This window comes from Marmota monax, unplaced genomic scaffold, assembly GCF_021218885.2.
Source record: "Marmota monax isolate L192 unplaced genomic scaffold, Marmota_monax_Labrador192_F-V1.1 WCK01_AAM20220418_F8-fsc00061, whole genome shotgun sequence".
NCBI classification, from domain to species: Eukaryota; Metazoa; Chordata; class Mammalia; order Rodentia; family Sciuridae; genus Marmota; species Marmota monax.
Window position 1 is genome coordinate 11,705,903 of NW_026695230.1, and position 22,094 is coordinate 11,727,996.

General features: G+C 35.0%; 1 protein-coding gene across 2 annotated transcripts in view; it reads left to right on the forward strand.

Annotated features, from left to right (window-relative positions):
• The window catches only part of Copb1 (COPI coat complex subunit beta 1), a 37,014-nt gene extending 21,903 nt beyond the window's left edge, over window positions 1–15,111 (forward strand). For both annotated transcript variants that reach the window (XM_046438047.2, XM_046438046.2), the window contains exons 13-22: window positions 1,378–1,538; window positions 2,554–2,674; window positions 4,813–5,040; window positions 5,183–5,362; window positions 7,104–7,248; window positions 10,113–10,232; window positions 12,012–12,157; window positions 12,970–13,059; window positions 14,109–14,264; window positions 14,732–15,111. In XM_046438047.2, the coding sequence (XP_046294003.1) occupies window positions 1,378–1,538; window positions 2,554–2,674; window positions 4,813–5,040; window positions 5,183–5,362; window positions 7,104–7,248; window positions 10,113–10,232; window positions 12,012–12,157; window positions 12,970–13,059; window positions 14,109–14,264; window positions 14,732–14,791 (1,407 nt within the window). In that variant the 3' untranslated portion in view covers window positions 14,792–15,111. The remainder of the gene's footprint in view (window positions 1–1,377; window positions 1,539–2,553; window positions 2,675–4,812; window positions 5,041–5,182; window positions 5,363–7,103; window positions 7,249–10,112; window positions 10,233–12,011; window positions 12,158–12,969; window positions 13,060–14,108; window positions 14,265–14,731) is intronic.
• The last annotated feature ends 6,983 nt before the right edge of the window (window positions 15,112–22,094 follow it).

A 22,094-nucleotide genomic window follows, 5' to 3' on the forward strand; every position in this document is an offset into this window, starting at 1 on the left:
CTGAGTTACATCACTAGTCATTTTTCTTTTGAGATAGGTTTTTGTTAAGTTGCTGAGGGTCTCCAGGAGTTACTGAGACTGACCTTGAACTTGTGATCCTCCTGCCTCAGACTTCCAAATTGCAGAGATTACAAACATGCACCGCCACAGTCAGTGTAAATCTTGCTTTATATGGTGATTAATGCTTCTGAAAAATCTAGTGGTCTAGGGACATAGTTCAGTGGTAGAGTGCTTGCCTAGCATGTGAGAGGCCCTGGGTTCAATCCCCAGCATCACCAAAAAAGAAAAAATCTTTTATGTGATGATTTACATTCGTGTTTTTATTTAGTAGTGACCGGACTGAAAAATATATTTTATTAGCCAGATAATTGAGCCTTAAAGGCTACTTTGTATTTATTCCTTAAAATTAGGGGTGCCTTCTTTTGGTTCTGCCAGTAATTAGCTCTAGAACCTTGAATTTAAGTTTCTGAACTGGATTTTAGTTTTTTCCTCTATAAAATCGAAAGTGTTGAAATTGGTAATGATTAAAGACTCTTGAGCACTCATCCCCCCCCACCACCAGGATTGAACCTGGGTGCACTTAACCACTGAGCTAAATTCCCCAGCACTTTTTACTTTTTTATTTTGAGACAGGGTATCGATAAGTTACCTAGGGCCTCACTAAGTTTCTGAGAGTGGCTTTGAACTTTCAATCCTCCTGTCTCAGCCTTTCAAGTTGCTGGGACTACAGAAGTGCCACCACGGTGCCCAATGAGAACTCTTAAATTAGACTAGTATTAAGGAATAAATACAAAGTAGCCCTTGGTTAATTAAAAAGGATGGTTGATGAAGTGATTGGTACAAATGAGTCAAATTTATTTCTTTTTATAGAAAGATGAGTGCTGGTTTAGGTTAATATTTTAAGAGAACAGATGAAGAATAAAGCCAATGCATTTTTCTCGAAAGTAACTTGGTATGGAAGTGATTTCCACTTAACAAATTAAGAAACTGGGGCTCAACGTAGTTTAATTAACTTTCCAGAACCATATACTAGTATAGTGGCAGAGAGAGAAATTTAAAGCCAAGAGCCTCTGTTCTTCCCATTGCATTTCCTAAGAAGGAAGGAAAAATGTGATTTTGTAGCTTGTTATAGCACCTACCTGTTATCCCAGCAACTTGGGAGGCTGAGGCAGGAGGATTGCAAGTTTGAGACCAGCCTAAACTTTGAGAGCAAGATCCTATCTCAAAATTTTAAAAAGGATTGAGGATGAAATTCAGGGGTAATAAAGTTAAGGGAAAAAAAATCTATAGTACTGCAGATAGTAAATAAACAAAGAAACATGATTTTGCTTGTTATTCATATTACTATTAAATTGATTTTTCTAATTGATTTTTTAGATCCCAATTGTGGAGTCAGAAATAAAGAAAGAAGCTGGTGAATTAAAGCCTGAAGAAGAAATAACTGTGGGGCCAGTTCAAAAATTGGTTACTGAAATGGGTACTTATGCAACTCAGAGTGCCCTCAGCAGTTCTAGACCCACCAAGAAAGAGGAAGACAGGTAATTTATGGTCCCTGTGCCCTGCCAGCTGAACTATTTTTATTATAATTCTCATGTATAAAACAGTCACATGATTTCTTTTATTCATTTGTTTTTGTAACCAAAATGAAAGTCTTTGCCCTTTAAAGTACTTGAAAGGAGGAAGGTGTTTACTTTTTCCCCCATGAATTGTGTTGATGGTTTTAATCCTCTGCTCTTCTGTTTTCACTGAAATGACTGTTTAAAATCATTTTACTCACATGGAAAATATGAAGTGGAGGTAAATATGATATTTGAGTTTGGTTGCCCATTAGTATCTGAAGAGATATTTTGGAGATTTCCATTTCTTCTTGGTTTTTTTCCCCCCAAATGATGGAATAACATTTTTAATGTTTTCGCCTTTATTTTACTCTCTTTTTTTTGTGATGAAGATGATGAAAATTATGCCTAAAATTTATTGAATACTTACCGTGTGCAAAGCATTGTGCTAAGTAGTTTGTCTCATATGGTCTTGACAAAAACCTTTTGAGATAGATTGTGTTTATATCATCTCCATTTTATAGAAGAGAAATTTGACTTAGAGAAGTTTGTAACCTACCCAATAAATAAATAGATAAACTGGGATTTGAAAGTCATTAGCTCCAGGACATACACCCTTTTCTTTTCTTTTTTTGTACCAGGAATTGAATCGAAGTATGCTTATTCGCTGAATGACATCCTTAGTTCTTTTTATTTTTTATTTTAAGTCAGGGACTCATTAAATTGCTTAAGGTCTTGCTAAGTTGCTGAGGTTGGCTTTGGACTTGGCGATCCTCTTGCCTCAGCCTCCTTAACTAAACATTTTTTTACTTTCATTCATTTGGCTCTTGAGTGATTTGAAGATAAGTATTAACATCATGTATTCTTTTTCTTTTTGAGAGCCAAAGAAGGATTTAACTGAAGGTTGGGAGTGAGGGTGATTTATGTAAATCATTTGTACAAAAGCTGCAGCTGCTTAAGAAGTTAGTGGTTTTCATTTTCCTTCACTGGACTGCAGACCTCCCCTGAGAGGATTCCTTCTGGATGGAGATTTCTTTGTTGCTGCCTCCCTTGCCACCACTCTGACCAAGATTGCATTGCGCTATGTAGCTTTGGTTCCAGAGAAGAAAAAACAAAATGTAAGTTAATTTATTCTACATTTACTCACCAATTTATTATTGAGCACCAATTATATGTATTGAACAGTGAGAACCCCATAAGATAATCCTATAATGAAAGAGCTCATGGTTTAATAGGAAAAATGGATATAATAGTACAATCTGAGTGAAAAATAGATAGAGCAATACAGTAATGATAACGTGTGTAGACTAGTGGAGGACACAAAAGGGTTTATGAAGTTACTTCTGTTTGCTGGGATTAATCAAGGACCAGTAAAGGAAATGCCCCTCTCTCTCCAGAATCTTCATCCAAAAAAAAAAAAAAAAAAATCTATTATTTTTTCCCATCTTCTTTGCACTGCTGGGAATCAAACCCAGAGCCTACAACTCCAACTCCTCAGCCCTTTTAATTTTTGAAATAGGGTCTTGTTAAGTTGCCAAAACCGGCTTTGAAGATCCTCCTGCCCCCTGAGTAGCTGATGGTAACTGGGATTATAGACATGCACTGCCCTGCCAAAAGATTTTTTTTTTTTTTAAGTGAGGAAAAGTCTTATATTTACCATTTATAGTGCTTTTCTTTCCTTTGTGTCAAAAAATTCAAATTTTCATCAGTCTTCTTTCTGCCTAAACAACTTGATCATTCTTATAATACAAATGTGCTGGTGAGAATCCTCTCAACTTTTATTTTTCTTAAACTCTTTGCTTTCATTTTTAAAATATTTCCATGGAACAGGCATATTGGTGCATGTCTTTAATCCTAATGATTCAGGAGGCTGAGGCAGGAGAATTGCAAATTTGAGGCCAGCCTCAGCAACTTAGTGAGTCCCTAAACAACTTAATGAGACTCTGTCTCAAAGTAAAAAATATAAAGGACTCAGTGGTTAAGCATCCCTAGGTTCAATTCCTGGTACCAAAAAGGGGAAAAAAAAAAAAATTCATTAGTAAATTTATGGATGTTTTTATTTTATTTTTGTTCATTTCTTTTTTTTTACTTTATTGCTAAAATAATCAAAGAATGATATAATCAAAACTATGAAAGGGGCTGGGGATGTAGCTCAGTGGAAGAGTGCTTGCCTCACACATGTGAGGCTCTGGGTTCAATCCTCAGCACCACATAAAAATAAATAAAATAAAGATATTGTATCCAGGCAGTTTGGCAAGGGCATAGAGCATCTATGTCAGGATGATGCTACATGAAACTGAAAAAAATAATCTGGAATTCACTTGTGGAAGGCTTTGAATGGCAGGCCAAGTAATGTGGACTTCAGTATGAAGGTCAGGGGAAATCACTGAAGGTATTTACATGCAGAGTAAAATGCTTGTGCCATATAAGATAGCAATAGGTGATCACACTTAACATCACTAGTAGTGGAACAACCAGTACATGCTTCCTGATACATTGTATTTAGGAATATAAAATATAATGTATCAGGTATTTTAGCCATAATGATGAAACATTCTATTAAAAAAAAATAAGTTGGTCTGGCTTCTTTAAGAAAGTCACTGTAATTAAAAACAAACAGGAAACTGGTCTAGATTAAAAGGGACTAAACAGAATAATAGCCAAATAAAATGCATGAAGCTGATCTTGGATTTAAAAAGTAAAAACATTTTGAAATAATATAGGAAGATTTGATTTCAAAATATAGTAGATATAATTTGGGATTGTTAAATTTCTCTGGTAAGAAAATAATATTGTGGTTTGATTGGAAACTGTCCTAATTCTTAGATGATAGATGCTAATGAAGTTATGAGATAAAGAATCTTACTTTCATATATGAATAAAAAAATAAATGTATGTATCTGAGCAAATAAGAAAGCATATATGGCAAAATGTCAACAATTAGTGAGTGTATCATTCTTTTAATTTTTCTATAGTTAGGATGAAAGCAGAAACCATTAAAAAGGCATTACTGTTTTTCAGTATATGATAAGGCCATATTTGAGGCTATTAATGGAAATCTCAAAAGGTTAGAATTTAAAAGGAGAAGTATACAAAAAGGATACTGTAGAGATAATGTAAAGGATTTGAAGTCTTATTCAAGTGAAATTAAAAATTAGATTTATTCTTGAGTTATGAGTTATTTCTTGAATTATGAAGTAACAGTACTGCAATTTGGGGAATCATGACACAATGACCAATTTCTCTGTTTTTCTAGTCTTTTGTTGCTGAGGCTATGTTGCTCATGGCAACTATCCTTCATTTGGGAAAATCCTCTCTTCCTAAGAAGCCAATTACTGATGATGATGTAGACAGAATTTCCCTGTGCCTCAAGGTCTTATCTGAATGTTCACCTTTAATGAACGACATTTTTAATAAGGAATGCAGACAGTCCCTTTCTCAGATGCTATCTGCTAAACTTGAAGAAGAGAAACTATCTCAAAAGGTAAATAAATATAAGGTTATGAAAGTACTTTCTGGGTTTTTATTGTTGATTTTTCAGTCCCCATGTGATGAGGCTGTTCCTATTAAAGGCCTGTAAAAACTTTTTCCATATAAAGTCATGTGTCTGTTTTTTCTCAACACAGAAAGAATCTGAAAAGAGAAATGTGACAGTACAGCCTGATGACCCCATTTCCTTCATGCAACTAACTGCTAAGAATGAAATGAACTGCAAGGAAGATCAGTTTCAGCTGAGTTTGTTGGCAGCAATGGGTAACACACAGAGGAAAGAAGCAGCAGATCCCCTAGCATCTAAACTTAACAAGGTAACAAAATATCAAATATGCTGTAAATTGTTTAAATTAACTACTTAAGAAAGTAGTAATCAAGAGTTGGGGTGCATATGCACACACCTGTAATCCCAGTGGCTTGAAAGGCTGAGGCAGGAGGATCACAAGTTTGAGGCCAGCCTCGGCAACTTAGCAAGGCTCTAAGCAACTTAATGAGACCCTGTCTCAAAATAAAAAACAAAAAGGGTTGGGGGTGTAGCTCAGGGTAAGCATCCCTGCCTTAAATCTCCAGTACCCCAAAAAAAAAGAAAGAAAAGAAAAAAACACATGCCTGTGATTCTAATGGCTTAGGAAGCTGAAACAGGAGGATCATAAGTTTGAGGCCAACTGTTTTGTTTTGTTTTTACAGTGCTGGGGGCGGGGTTGAACCCAAAGCCTCAAGTCCTAGGCAAGTACTCTAACACTGAGCTACATCGCCAGCCCTGTCCTGCTGTTTTTTGTGTTTTTTTTTTTTTTTTTAATATTTATTTTTCAGCTGTAGGTGGATACAATATCTTTATTTTATTTTTATGTGGTGCTGAGGATCAAATCCAGTGTCTCACGCATGTGAGGCAAGTGCTCTACCTCTGAGCCACAACCCCACCTGCAGTTTTTTTTTTTTTTTAATACTTTATTTTATTTATTTATATGTGGTGCTGAGGATTGAACCCAGGACCTCACACATGTTAGGTGAGCACTTTACCGCTGAGCCACAACCCCAGCCCCCACCAGGAGTTTAAAAAAAAAAAACTATTCATGTGTTTATTGGCTATTTGTATAACTTCTTTAGAGGATTGTCTCTTCAAATCCTTCAAATTCTAATTAATCTGTTTTCTCTTTTGTTGCCTATGCTTTTGATGACTATATGACTTTTTTTTTATATTTATTTTTTTAGTTGTAGTTGGACACAATACCTTTATTTTTATGTGGTGCTGAGGATTGAACCCAGGGCACGCACATGCCAAGTGAGTGCTCTACTGTTGAGCCACAGCCCCAGCCCAAATATTACATTTTTAAGTGCTATATCTTGGGAGTTTTTTAAATTTAGGAGAGGCATTTTAAATTTTATTTTGATGACATTACAAGCATCTCTTGCTGTTATGATCTGTTTACTTCTTGAGCTTGAGTTGAGTAGAAGAGACTACCACATTATCTTAATTTTATTTGGCTCCTGAGTTTCAGAGGGCAAATTTTGAGTTTAGATACTTAATTAAGAAATTTAAATGAAAATATATACAAATGTATACAGTTGTTGAGTTAGGACAATGTTTAATGTATTTGCCAAACATTGAACATCTTTCTGCCGCAGAACTACTAACTACTAATCAGCATTTATAAAATACATTATATGAAGTCAGCTTAAAAAATAGATGGTCTGGAGTTGTAGATCAGTGCTAGGGTTCATGCTTAACATGTACAAGGCTCTGGGTTGGTTCAGTCTCCAACACTAAAACAAAACAAAAAACCAATACATGCTGGATATCATCTTTTAAATTAGAATTTTAAGTTCTGTATTGTTTGGATAACTTTTTAAGCTTTAGGACCTATTATTTCTAATTTTCCCTGTTTCAGTTTCCATTTCTGCATTACAGAACCATTTTATTACATCTCTCTCAAAATATCTTTTCTAATCTAAGCACATCTGTTAATTAACCAAACTTAATCATTTGATTAAGGTATGTTTGGTTAAATTGTGTCATTTCCTTGATTATGATTACATTTATTTTTGTTTTGACAGGTCACCCAGTTGACAGGTTTCTCAGATCCTGTATATGCAGAAGCTTATGTTCATGTCAATCAGTATGATATCGTCCTGGATGTACTTGTCGTGAACCAAACCAGTGATACTTTGCAGAACTGCACATTAGAGTTAGCTACTCTAGGTAAGGAAATTTATCATAAGTGCACAGGTTTCAGTATAAGAATTCTTTTTTTTTTTTTTTAATTAGTGCTTCTTAGTTATACATGACAGTAGATTACATTTTGATAAAGTTATACAAGCATGGAATATATCTTATTCTAATTAGGAACCCATTCTTATGGGTGGACACAAAGGTAGGATTCACATAGGTATTTTCATATGTGTACATAGGAAAATTACATTAGATTTATTCTACTGTCTTTCCTTTTCTTATCTCTTTCCCTTCCCTTCATTGCCCTTTGCTTAATCTACTGAACTTCTAGTCTTCCCCTCCCTGCCTTTATTATGGTTTAGCTTCCACATATCAGCAAAAACATTCAACCTTTGGTGTTTGGGAATTGGCTTATTTCATTTAGCATTATAGTCTTCAGACCTATCCATTTACTGGCAAATGTCATAAAGTCATTCTTCTTTATGGCTGAGTAATATTCCATTACTATAGTTATAGTGTACATACTACAAATTCTTTATCCATTCATCTGTTGATGGACATCAGGATGGTTCTATAGCTTAGCTTTTATAAATTGTGCTGCTATAAACATTGATGTGGTTGCATCACTGTAGTATGTTGATTTTAAATCCTTTGGATATATGCCATGGAGTAGGATAACTAGTGGGTCAAATAGTCACTTGACCCACATTTATTATTTTTTTTTTTATTTTTTTTTTTTTTTTGTGGTGCTGGGGATTGAACCCAGGGCCTTGTGCATGAAAGGTAAGCACTCTACCAACTGAGCTATGTCCCCAGCCCCCACATTTATTTTTTTGAGGAATCTCCATACTGTTTTCCAGAGGGGTTGCACCAATTTGCAGTCCACCAACAATATATGAGTGTTCCCTTTCCCCTCACATCTCACCAACATTTGTTGTTACTTGTAATCTTGATAATTGCCATTCTGAGTATGGTGGGATGAAATCTTAGTGTAGTTTTAATTTTCATTTCTCTAATTGCTAGAGATGTTGAACATTTTTTTCATATATTTATCGACCATTTGTATTTCTTATTTTAAGAAGGGTCTCTTCAGTTCCTTTGCTCATTTATTTATTTATTTTTTTTTTTTTTTAATATTTTATTATTTTTTTTTTTATTTCTCGGCGGACACAACATCTTTGTTTGTATGTGGTGCTGAGAATCGAACCCGGGCCGCACGCATGCCAGGCGAGCGCGCTACCGCTTGAGCCACATCCCCAGCCCCTTTGCTCATTTATTGATTGGGTTATTTATTTTTTTGGTGTTGAGCTTTTTGAGTTCTTTGTATATCCTGGAAATTAACGTCTTATTTGAGGTACAGGTGGCAAAGATTTTCTCCCATTCTGTAGGTTCTCTTTTCACACCTGTTTACTCTGCTGTGAAGAAGCCTTTTAGTTTGATACCTTCCCATTTATTGATTTTTTATTTTACTTCTTATGCTTTAGGAGTTTTGTTAAGGAAGTCAGTTCCTGAGTCAATGTGTTAAGGTGTTCAGCCTATATTTTCTTCTAGTATGTACAGGGTTTCTGGTCTAATTCCTAGGTCTTTGATCCACTTTGAGTTGAAGTTCTGGTATTATGATGCCTCCTGCTTCATTTTTCTAAGGATTGCTTTACCTTTTCTGGACCTCTTGTTTCTCCAAATGAATTTTGTGACAGTTTTTTGTATTTCTATGAAGAATGTCATTGGAATTTTGATGGAAATTGCATTTGATGGGAATCTGTATAGCACTTCTGGTAGTATGGCCATTCTGACAGTATTGATTCTGCCTATCCAAGAACACAGAGGTCTTTCCATCTTCTAAGGTCTTCCTCAATTTCTTTCTTAATGGTTCTGTAGTTTTCATTGTAAAGATCCTTCACAAAAGCCCTTTGTGTTTTTTTTTTTTAACTTTAATTTAAAATTTTGTCTTCAACTTCAATTTTCTGAACCTTTGTCATACTTAACCATGATTATGCTATTAACTCATTAAATAGGTTCAATTCTGAGTTTTATCTAGCAAATGTCAGTTTTTCTAGATATAATAAGAGCTGTTTAAGTGTATGTGGAGAAGTACTTTAAATATATTTGATTTCAGTGAATGAATACCTGTATCTCTCCACACACACACACACACCCACACACACTCCAAGTAGCTCACTTAATTTTAATTGTCTTAGTTCAGAATTAGGTATTTTATAAATCCTGTTAGTACACGAGCAGCTAAAATAATGCATCATTATTGCAGTTAGCAACATGTGATGGCTTATTTTCTTCTTAATAAAGACACATGAGTCAAACTTTCTCTGACCACTTATCATCTGGTTTTGAAAATGTGAATTGTATGCAGGAACAGGGCACTGTCCCCGGCAAATTCCATTTGGCTTCTGTAACAGGGTTTCACGGTATTGAGGGAACCATAATTTTGCCCTGTCTTCCTCAGCAAGCTTGATACCTATATACAAGGAACTCTGTCTCTAAGAATTTAAGTCTTTTTACAGATTGTTTTGTCTTTCATTGTAAAGGAGTATATACTTAGGACCCAAGCTTTTTGAGAAGTTTGTATTCTTTCACTGAAATCAAATGGTATGTTTAAAGTACCTCTCCACATACACATATGATTAAATGGACTTAATCCTGAGATGCCTGTTACCTTTTAAAACAAAATGTGCAGATTGGTATGAATAATAAGAATATTAAATGATTTCTTTATTTTGTCCTAATATTTCAATCATAATTCTTCTCATGTTAGAAACATAAGTTTTATATATTTTAATGTTTTGTGGTTAGTATATATATATATACATACACACACACACACACACACACATATATATGTAATTTAAAAAAAAATGTTCAAACTCTTTCTCCCCCAGGGGATCTGAAACTTGTGGAAAAGCCATCTCCTTTGACTCTTGCTCCTCATGATTTTGCAAATATTAAAGCTAATGTCAAGGTAGCATCAACAGAAAATGGAATAATTTTTGGCAATATAGGTAAGAAACTGTTTTATGGCATGTGATGTTTGAATATTTTTATTAAAGAATTTCTGTAGGGAATAGCTGTGTACATGGCTTGAAGTTAGGACTTGACTCTATTTATGTATCACTTATGAGGTACTTTTCTCTCGTATGTATTGTATTCGAGATGTGCAGAAATGAACCGGATAGTGTCACTTTCCTCAAGAAACCACCAGACAAATGAACAAGATAGATATAAAAATGTATAACTGGGATAATAGTATAAGCCTTAGTTGATATACTAAATGCTTTAGGTTCATATAGGAAAAAAATGCTAACAATGGAGAAAGCTTTATAAAGAAAGAGGGTGTTTTTTCAAAGGATAACATTTGAATTGAGTCTGAAACTTCATATAAGCACTTATAACCAAGCACACAGGTATTTCAAACCTAGAGGTTAGTTTGTACAGGAGCATTCATTTAGGAAGCATATTTTTTTAAAACAATTTTAAAAGATCAGTGTTCTACAGATAGATAAGGAGGCAGCTAGAACAGATGCAAGTAACTTGATACACCTAGAGTTTAGTAACCATCTCCTTAACACCTATTATTTTCGGTCCTTCTTTCCCTTTCAGCCATTTAACTCTCTTGGCTTAAGCCTTCTATCATTTCTCACTGAGGTTTCTGCAAAGCCATGCAGGAAAACAGTAATATTAAAAGTTTGGTCAGAGGAGGAGGAGCCTATAAAGGATTCTCAAGTGTGGTTAGAAAAGTAAAGAAAAATCTTTCAGAAATATCTGAAACCATAAGAGATTAAGTAACAGTGAAGTCAGAAAAGAGGGGTCCTTTGGATTTATCCATCTGTGATTTTTTTTTTTTTAAGTATTTATTTTTTAGTTGTAGGTGGACACAGTATCTTTATTTCATTTTTATGTGGTGCTGAGGTTTCAACCCAGTGCCTCAGAGTATAGGCCCTTGGCTTTGATAGGATTAAAAGAGAACAGTAGCCAGAAAAGAATGCAAGGATGGAGTAGGTTTTTTTTTTTTTTTTTGATAATGAAAAGAGATCCTCGGATATATGAATATATGTATATAATGTAGGGGGAAATGTTGATAGAGAACGGGAAGTAAAGACCAAGTCTGAAAGAGATAACAATTAAATGAGTAAAGTCCTGAACCAAAACAAGGATCACAAATGATAGGTAGACTAATCTTGAAAAGAGGCAGCACTTCTGATATGAAAAGGAAGGAGGTGGAAGTGGATTCCAAGAGAGGGAGATTTAGTTTTAGGAGGTTTTTCTTGGTACCTTTACTTTTCTCTGAATATAGAAAGAGTGGGGGAATGTCGACAGAAGAGTTCAAAAGAGAAAAGGTAGATTCCAATTAGATTATAACTTTCTACTATGGAAGAGGCAGTCAATAGAAGCAAATAATCTTGTTTTAAATGCTATGGTTCAACAGTTTTCATTCAAAAATTTTAATTGGGACCTACTGTAGGTACTCTGTCCTACTCATGTATCCACTGTAGTGCCTTTTACATCTGCACAGTGAATTGAATTATTTGTTTAGCAGCAACCCAAAGAAAGCATGCCTGAATCCTGGCCTCACCACTGATCAGTTGGATGACCTTGAGCAACATATTTTTCTTCTGTGTTTTTATTTTCTCATCTGTATGATTGAAAACAATACTATTAGGATTGATTGTAAAACAGATAGTGTTTGTAAAGCACTTAGAATAGAGCCCAATATATGGTATTTTATATATATATATATATATATATATGATTATGGTTCTTTTTATATATGTATATTACAGTTTATGATGTCTCTGGAGCAGCAAGTGACAGAAATTGTGTGGTCCTCAGCGATATCCACATTGACATCATGGACTATATCCAGCCTGCAACTTGCACTGATGCCGAATTCCGTCAGATGTGGGCCGAATTTGAATGGGAAAACAAAGTTAGTCTTTGGGAGATCTTTTGCCTCTTAATCTTTCTTTTGAGTAGTGCTAAAAGATTCTCTGATTAAATTAATTCCACTTAAAAAAAAGTCAAACATGAAAAACAAATAGTTCTTTATTAGCTGTTCTTATAAATTAGCCTTAATTAGAAATCATGTATTTGTTTAGTATTTGCTGTTATAAATTGATTAATAATTCTATAATTAATAATAAATCTCATTGATTAAAACATTAAATATTCCATCCCTTCCATGTATGAATGATAAATTGAATCTATTATCCAAAGGGGCTTGCAAAAAGTCTGTTGCCTGTAAGGAACTTTGCTTCTTTGAGCCTTGATACTTTTTTTAAAGTTTTTTTGGTAGGTTTTTGTTTTTGATCAAGTGGTTATTAAACCAGGATGTTTTACCACTGAGCTGCATCACCAGTTCTTTCTTTTTTCTTTTGAGGCAGGGTCTTGTGCATTTACTAAGGGTCTCACCAACTGCTGAGGCTGGATTCAAACTTGCATGCCTCCTGCCTCAGCCTCTCAAGTCACTGGGATTGCAGGAGTGCCACCATAACCAGCTCAGCCTCAATTTTTTTTTTTTTTTATTAGAACTAGTCTATATACCTCATTGATCTTCTGTGAAGTTATCTATATCTAAAAGTACTAATACCAACCTGCAAGTTGTTAGATTTTGTAGATGTCATTTACTTTTTTGTTGCACCCTCTTCTCCTAAAGAGTTGAAGGAGGTTCTAAAAATACCAGTGATTCACAACTTTCTTATTATAGGATTTTGATCTCCTTAACTTTTTTCTCCTCTGTAGGTGACAGTTAACACCAATATGATTGATTTAAATGACTACCTACAGCACATATTAAAGTCAACCAACATGAAGTGCCTCACTCCAGAGAAGGTAAAATTTGATTAGGAAATTTCAAAATTTGACAAGAGAGTAGTAACAATGAATTCCTGGTTACCTTATATTTCCTTTAATGTGTTTTTGTTATAATTCAGTTTGGTAAAAATAGTGTTGTTCTGGAGTATCTGAAGCAAGTTACCTATATAATGTTTGAATCCACTTACCTGTTTCTTTTTAAATATATCATCCTACTTGTTCCTGGTGCAGTTACCCAACTGAATAGTCAGAATAGTCAAATTATTTTTTTCAGTTTTCTTCCCTTTCCAGATAGAGGCTTATTCCAAAATAATTTATTTGTAATACTGGATTAGAAAGTATTCATGACTTCTCCAGTGGACTCTGACTATAGGTCAGAATATATCTGCTTAAATTCAGGGTTCTTTTATTCCCCCCCCCCCCAAGTTCAAAATTCTTATTATACTATGACTCTCCGTTCTATTTGTGAGTATACGAAAAAAGACTAGAAAAGAAAGGCAGAAATGGAGCCAGCACTCTAAGGAATTTTTTTTCTGTATAAAATTTGTATTAATGTTACAATATTTATTTTATCAATAAAAGAATGTCTGCTGTCAAACTCTAAACTCAGTTTAGAATGCTTACATAGCATGCAGAAAGCCCTGGGTTCCATTCCTAATACTGCAAAGACAGAGAGACAGACAGAAACAGAAATAAAGAATGTCTGCTCCCAAGCAGGTAGGTTTTAATTCATGTAACAGTTTATTCAACATATACTGAGTCCAATGATAATATTCTCTTCCTTCATGGAGCTTAAGATCCTGTGAAGGAAGCAAATGAATAAGGCAGAGATACATAAATACATATTGGAATGAGTACTATTTCTTTAAGTCAGGTTTGTTGAAAAATAATGCACAGACAGTAAAATTCACACTTTTCATATGTATAGTTGTATGAATTTTGGCAAACGCATGGTCCTGTAACCACTACCACATAAGTACTACTTTAAATAATTCACTTATGTTGTCTGGTTTTGCCAGTATGTAGTTCTCTAGTAAACTACTGAATTTATTACAAATCTCCCCCAGGCCCTTTCTGGTTACTGTGGCTTCATGGCAGCCAATCTTTATGCTCGTTCCATATTTGGAGAAGATGCACTTGCAAATGTCAGCATTGAGAAGCCAATTCACCAGGGACCAGATGCTGCTGTTACTGGCCACATAAGAATTCGTGCAAAGAGTCAGGTAACAATTCCTTTTTATGAGAGCATCTCTGAACTAAACAGGAGGAAGAATTTGTTTTATTATTTCTCTAGGTAATATCTTCTGTTATACTCATGTTTTATGCCTATTCACACATATATAAGGATAGTATTTGATGAATAGAAATGTAACTTTTGCTTCATTTAAAAGGCCCACCTTTTAGGTCTATCACTTTTGGATATTTGCTTAAAACAACTGATTTCTGTGGGGTATTTGTGAAATGGATTCTAGAGAGGTTTTTGTTTGTTTTGAAAGTCAAGGTATAAATGTAGTGACTTGTCGATCTAGCACTGTAATATACTCAACACAGTAAAATTTTGGTGAGTCTGTTTTTATATCTTTGGTTTTATTTTTGATGTGGTATCATCGAATGGAGGCTTAATTCCCCTGGAATAACCTGCTGGTTGTACAGTTTCAATAATAATAAACATCTTTATTCTTCTTTTCAGGGGATGGCCTTATCTCTTGGAGATAAAATCAACTTGTCTCAGAAGAAAACTAGTATATAAGAATAATCAAAAAGTCCTGGAAGCTTTACAGTTTAAAATTTAGTTATGGGCTTATTGGACTTGAATATCTTTTGTACTCTTTCATGCTTTATGTTATGTAGAATCTGAGTTCATGCTGAATGCATTCCAGCCAATAATTTATAGCCTTCCCTTAAATCAAGATTGAGTTTAAAATTATGGTTTGTCTTTTGTCTTAACAGTTGAATGCTGTCCTCAAAGTATGTGTTTCTCACATGTACCAAGACCATTTTCATAGTACAATAAACAGATTTATTCATAAATTTTTTGTTATTTTATAAATAAATAATTACATAATTTCAGTTATGTAGCAATGAATTTTTTTTAGTTGGGTTATAAATTTTCATTATAAATTAAAATTACTCTTTGAACTGTTAGTAAATGCAACTTTACAAACACAGTGATATAAAATGAAACAAGCCTTTGGCTTACTTGATTCTTTTTTATTTATTTAGTATTCCAACATTGACATCTCTAAAATGCCTTATCATGTTCTAAAGGTCTTTTCTCAAACTTAGCTCCAGGGAGAAAGTATCAAAATAACTTGAGAAAAAAGATCCATCTTCAGTTTAAAGGAGTTATTATAGATCCTGAATGAAACAGACATACTGTTCTTAATTATTCTAAATTATAATGAAAAGTAGATAATCAAAAATGGATTGTTTAATCAGTTACATTTAACTTTGGGTATTCTATATTAGGAATTAAATTGGTTCTAGTCATTGACTGAAGTTTTACTAGGAAGATTAACTCTACAGGATTCAAAAAGCTATTCTAGGACCAGGTGCTAGGGCACATGCCTGTAATCCTGGCTATTCAGGAGGCTGAGGCAGGAGGATCATAAGGTGAAGAGCAGCTTCAGTGACTTAGTGAGACCATGTCTCAAAATAAAAATTAGGACATAAAAGGACTGTGATAAAGTTCCCCTGGGTTCAATCTGCAGTACCAAAAAAAATCAAAAGCTATTCTATTCCCAAATTACCTCTGTTCCTTACCCTTCACCTTTCTGTCACTTTGCATTAGGTTTCGGCCTTCATTGTGGATGATTGAGGTATTCTGGTCTTTTAGGTAAATCTGAATTTAAACTATTATCCTTTTTATTCCATCAAGGGCTTGAGTCTGTTACCTGTGAGTGCATAGATAAGGTCTGTGAAAGAGGGAAAGCAGGGACTGAAGGTGTAGCTCAATGGTAGAACACTTGCCTAACATGCACAAGACTTGGGATTTGATCCTCAGCACTGCAAAAGGGAAAAAAAAAAAAGTGGCATCTTCTTATTCAGTAAAAATGGAATGATTTGCTTGTCATATAAGGAGATGAATACCTTGTATGATATCATAAACTTTAAAGCTACTTTCTTTTTTCAATCATTAAGCCAGAAAATTAGAGGGTATTTGCCATTCCAGAGCACTGAGGTCTAAAAGCCAGTAGCTTCCAGATGGGAAAGACACAGGGAATATAGGAAAGGGGTCAGTTTGATGGATTGAATTGAGGAGAGGAGATTTGTAATGAAAGCAGAGGAACTTAACTGTTCTATTGACTATTAGTCATTAGATATACTGGGGGGAAAAAAGGATTCCATAGTCAGGTAATTTGGGGAAAAGCTGAACACTGTCCTGTATTAGGCAATCATAGTGCACATTAGCATATTGAACATTCTGAGAAGTCCTTCAGTAAAGATGCAGATTAAATTTGGTTAGCCCAGAATATTTTAATCTTATCTTGAACTGGAAATTCATTCTTAGAATACCTATTGACTTAGCATATTTACAGTCAGGTAATTTAAAATTTCAAGGAGAGTTGAAGGTAGAGCACTTGCCTAGCATGCACAAGGCCCTGGCTTCCATCTCTAACACTACCAAAAAACAAGGAATTATGCTTCTGTATATGCTAAAATAGATCTCTCTGAATAATCTTGGGAAGCTTCCTGCCTAACATTTTCAGACTATTTTTGTTGGAATCACATCATTTTGTTTACCTCACTTTGCCATTTTCTCAAAATTCTTAAAGAAAATAAGTTAATTTGGTTGTCAGAAGTTAATTGCAGTTGAAGCTGTTTACTTCATTAGGTATTTGTTTACTTACATTTTATTTTTGTAGTACTGAGGATTGAACCCAAGGGTGTTCTACCACCGAGCTATATCCTCAGCCCTTTCTGAGACAGAGTACCACTAAGTTGTCAAGGCTAGCCTCAAACTTGCAATCCTCCTACATCACCCTCCTGAGTAGATGGGATTATAAGCATGCACTAATGCACCTCACTTATTTTTTTAATTTTTTTGTGGTATTGGAGATCAAACCTGCAGCCTGGCACATGCTGGGCAAGCATTCTACCACTGAGCCCCTTTATTAGCTTTTCAATGGTTTTGTGCATGTAATGATTGCGAATGGAAATGGATAGAAGCACTTTTAGAGAAGCTGTTTACACAGGATGTCTTGTAAGAAAATAAATATATTATCTAAAACTAAGTGAGGGCTTAATGTATTCATGTACTAAAGGGATAAACCTGTAAATCTTATAACAAAATGGCTCTTAATATTTCATTAATGTCATGACACTAGAGGGAGCTCTATGCAGCTATTTCATTTGGAGAGTAGATTTGATTGGTCTTTAAGGTTGTTTTTAGAAAAACCAAGGTAATTTTTTATTTTACTAGCAAGATAATATAAGGAGAACAAATAGAAAGACGTTTATGCAGTTTTTCAAATATAGTAAGCTATTTACTTACCTTGCTAATAGAAAAAGTACCTACCTTGCTTTTTCTTATATAAAAACAACTTTAGATGGATAGATGGCACATGACTATAATTCCCAAAACTTGGGAAGTGGAAGCAGGACTATTGCAAGTTCAAGACCAGCCTCAACAACTTTAAAAGATCTTCAGCAATGAATGAGAAATTGTTTCAAAATTTAAAAAAAAAAATGGGGATACAGCTTAGTGTTAAAGTGCCTCTGGGTTCTATCTCTAGTACAAAGTAAATACATACATACAACTTTGAATGCCAAGATTGATAGTGATATCACTATCACTTCTAATGATTTAGAAATAGTATAGGAGACATATCACTTCAGGATGTGAAAAAGTAAGTGAACCAAAATATCTTCAGAAACTCAATATCAAATGTGGAAAATCTCTGCTATATATTGGGTAAAATAAGTAGTTTTACTGGTGAATTGTTCCTTCCGTATTGACAAATATTCTGGTCAATGAATAATTTATAGCCTTCCTCTTAAGTCAAGATTAACTTCATAGTTTGCCTTTTATTCTGAATGCTGTCCTCAAAGTAATAGTTACACCAGCTTCTTTCTTTATTGCCCGATTCTAGATTCTCAGTACACCATCAGCGTTCTCTCTCCTTCTCCATGAGCTCCATTATGTACCTCTAGGTTCTCAGGAGCCTAAAGTAACCAGCTATAGAGCAGAAGGAAAGGATAATTTGCCACTTACTTGCCACATGATCTTACATGATAGAGAACCAAATTATTAGCTGGGCAAGGTGGTGCAGGCTTATAATCCCAGTTACTCAGGAAATTAAGGCAAGAGAATCACAAGTTCAAGGCCATCTTGGGCAATTTAGGATAGATCCTGTCTCAAAATAAAAGGAAAAGAGCTGGAGATATAGCTCAGTGGTAGAGCATTTGTCTGGTGTGTGGAAGCCCTCGGTTTAATCCCTTACTACCCAAAACAAAACTAACTTACTAAGCACTGTGTCCAGTATTAATTCTCGGTGCTTTTTTCATGACATTTACAATCCTCACAATGACTCTCTGAAGCAAAAACTAGCAATACCATCATTTATAGGTGATAGTTACAGTCTTTGAAGAGATGAAGGTTTTGTTCAAGGCTTAACAGAGATAAACACAGGTATAAGGCCAGGTCCTTGCAATTGGTCACACATTGCTACAACTACCTAATCTTATGCCTCAGTTTCCTCATTTGTCAGGTGCTTATAATAAGTACTTCACAAAGTTGATATGAAGATGCAATGATATAATGTATTATGAATATTTGACACAGCAGATATTCATCAATAAGTGTTTATTCCATTTTTCCCCATTCACCTGTATTACCTTGCAGAAAATACTGAAACCTATTCCCTCTATCTTATAACTCCCTCAGAATTTAGTTCTTTTTATACTCTACTTGAATGCTTTTGTTTTTAACACCAGTAACTCACTTAAAAAGAAGCTTCATGGGGCTGAGGTTATGGCTCAAATAGTAGTGCACTTGCCTGGCATGCATGAGGCACTGGGTTCGATCCTCAGCACCACAAAAAAAAAAGAAGAAGAAGCTTTGTTTCTTGAGAATTCTTTGGTTAAGGTATGAGTAGTTCTCAACTGTTGTCTTATTAAAATAAGATAATGAGTATTTGGCACTTTGCCTATTGACTTTTTACCTCTGCTAAATGTGGTTGTTATAATCTATATTCCTCATGTGATTATTTATGATGAACATACTGGTTTTGTTTACTTTCATAATGATATTCAAATGACTGGTTCTTTAAAATTGAGCACCAGAGGACTGGAAATAAAGCTAGGTGGTAGAGCACTTGCTTAGCAGCATGTGTGAGGCCCTGAGTTTGAACTCCAGTCCTGGGGGGGGGGGGGGGGAATTGAGCACCAGAGATACGTGTTTGGTTACAGTACCAGTGTGATTTTTTAGGGTTGCTCACTGTGATCAGAAGTCACTTCTAATCTGACCGCATCCTCTTTCTCCAGCTGGCAATGGCAGGATCGCTTTGACAAGTCAATTTTGCAGTGACAAAAGAATGTGAGCAGGATTTGTGCCTTTTATCAGAGGTTCTATATATTATTGGGGAATTCTGAGAAAACTTCTCACTGTATATATTCTGGAATAATTGTAATACCTCCTAGATATACAAATGGAATATAGCATGGTGGACTGAAGTAGCCTTGAATGAGTCTTCCTAAATCTAATCCCAATTCTCTAAGAAGCTTTCAAAAATAGGTATATCTATCTGGGCCTACCTCATCTGTAAAATGAAACAATTCAGTTAGTTAACCTCCAGAGTTTCTAGCTAAAAGATTCATACCCAAAAAAACTGGTGCTTTTACAGCTACCTCTACTGGGATATCACCACCTGTATATTACCCACAAGCACCTCAAAATCAGCATGAAATGGGACTGTGGTCCTAATTCAGAGGTAAAGCATCTGCCTAGCATGTATAAGGTCATAGGTTCAGTCCCCAGTAATACAAAAAAAACAAAAACAAACAAAGAAAATGAAATGGAACTTATCTTACCCCCAAACCTGTTCCCGTACCATGTTCTTTGGTCACTTAAGCTAGAAACTTGGTAAGTCACCCTTAATTGTACCCTCACTCCTATATTTCATCAGATACCAAAACCTATTTTCTCTCTTCTACATTTTTCTAATCATCTTTTTTCCCATACACCCACTGCCATTGTCCTGGTTTATAGTATTGTCATCTTTACTGTGGTCTATTACAGTGGCCTAGCCATGCATTCCACCTATAATTTTAAAATGAAAGCCTAAGCTTTAAAATAGTAACTATTTATTTCATCAACTTGCTCAAACATCACTGCCAAACTATTTTGAGAGACATACCAAAGGAAAAAAAGTCTAAAGATTTTAATAATTGTATTTTTAATTAAAAAAAAATTAGGCTATTTGGGAGAATGACGCAAAAGGATCTCAAATTGGAAGCCAGCCTCAGCAGTTTAGAGAGATCCTGTCTCAAAAAAAAAAAAAGGGTGTGTGTGTGTGTGGGGGGGGAAGATGGGGATGTAGCTCAGTGGTAGCACATCTGGGTTCAACCTCCAGTATTGCAAAAATAAAAAATCACAAAGGATTAAGACTCACCAAAATGTGGGGCCAGGCCCAGTGGTGCATACCTATAATCCCAAGGACTTCATGGCTGAGATAGGATTACAAATTCAAGGCCAGCCTTGGTGACTTAGACCCTGTCTCCAAACAAAAAATAAAAAGGGCTAGAGAAGTAGCACAGTGGTAGAGTGTCCCTGGACTCAATCCCCAGTACTCACCAAAATGAATATTAACAATCATATGGTGTAGTCTAAAGTGTACCTAGAGTACATAGTAGACAATAAATACGGAATACATATTTATTGAGTGTCAAAATGAATGAGGCATGTAACCATAAAGATAACAAGGGGACTGAAGTTACAGCTCAGTGGTAGAACACTTAAATGACTAGCGTGCACAAGAGCCTGGGTTGGGTCCCTTGCACCACACCAAAAAAAAAAAAAGGTAAAAGGGACATTGGGGGTATATATAGCTCAGCGGTAGAGCACATAGTAAAGGCCATAGTCTCAATCCCAGCACCTAAAATAAATAAGGCTATGGATTTAATTAATCCCTGGACATGTGCCTATGAAATGTTAGTGAGAATAACACCACTCTGTAAGAATGTGTCTCCCATATTAAAAAGAATACACTGCCAGTCTTTCCAACTGTCTAGAAATCAAAAATCACATCAGTCATATCAGTAGGATAGCTTGAAAATAAATGCTATCTACCCACCCCAGTTACTAGGTTTAGCTAAAATATCTCATTGCTGTAATCTCTGATTGCAGCTCTTGTGATTTTTTAGATCTGTGATCTTGATCTCTTGGGCTTCAAAGTAGCTGAAACCTCAGCCTATTCTGGGCCCACCCAGAGAGCTGGTATCCCCTTGTGAGAAAGCATTGCATTCTCTGAAAAGGGTGGGGACTGACCAACTTCACAGGACTTCACCAGCCTGGGTGTGGAGAAAATGCCCATCTGACTCAAGGAGCCAGTCTGGGAAAATTACTGAATTTTTCTAAGCTGTGCAAATTATTTTTTGAAGACAAACAACATAAAAAAGTGAATTTAATGAATTATAATCAAAATTTTCTCTTTCTACAAAGTTATTTAAGGTCGTACCTTTTTTTTTTTTTTTTTTTAATGAGCCCTTGATTTGAGTAAAGGTTTGACTGTTTTCTGTTAGGCTAAGAGTATGGTTTTCAAAACTGTCTCTGCTAGTATTCCACAAGCTAGACCAATACATTCCCACAGCTAAAATCAGAGAATGATGGTCTTTTTCCCCAAGTCCAGAATACACAGGTCAGTAAAAAAGAATTTTGTCAATTCTGTTTCTTCTCTATAAATATTTTAACATTTTAATACCTGGTACCAAATTTTAAAAGTATTAAAGAAACATATTTGGCTAGTTGCGTATTTGTGGCTGTGTATATTCCTGGTGGTTTTTTAATTCCATACATGTATTTTCTTTCTTTTTTTTTTAATATTTATTTTTTA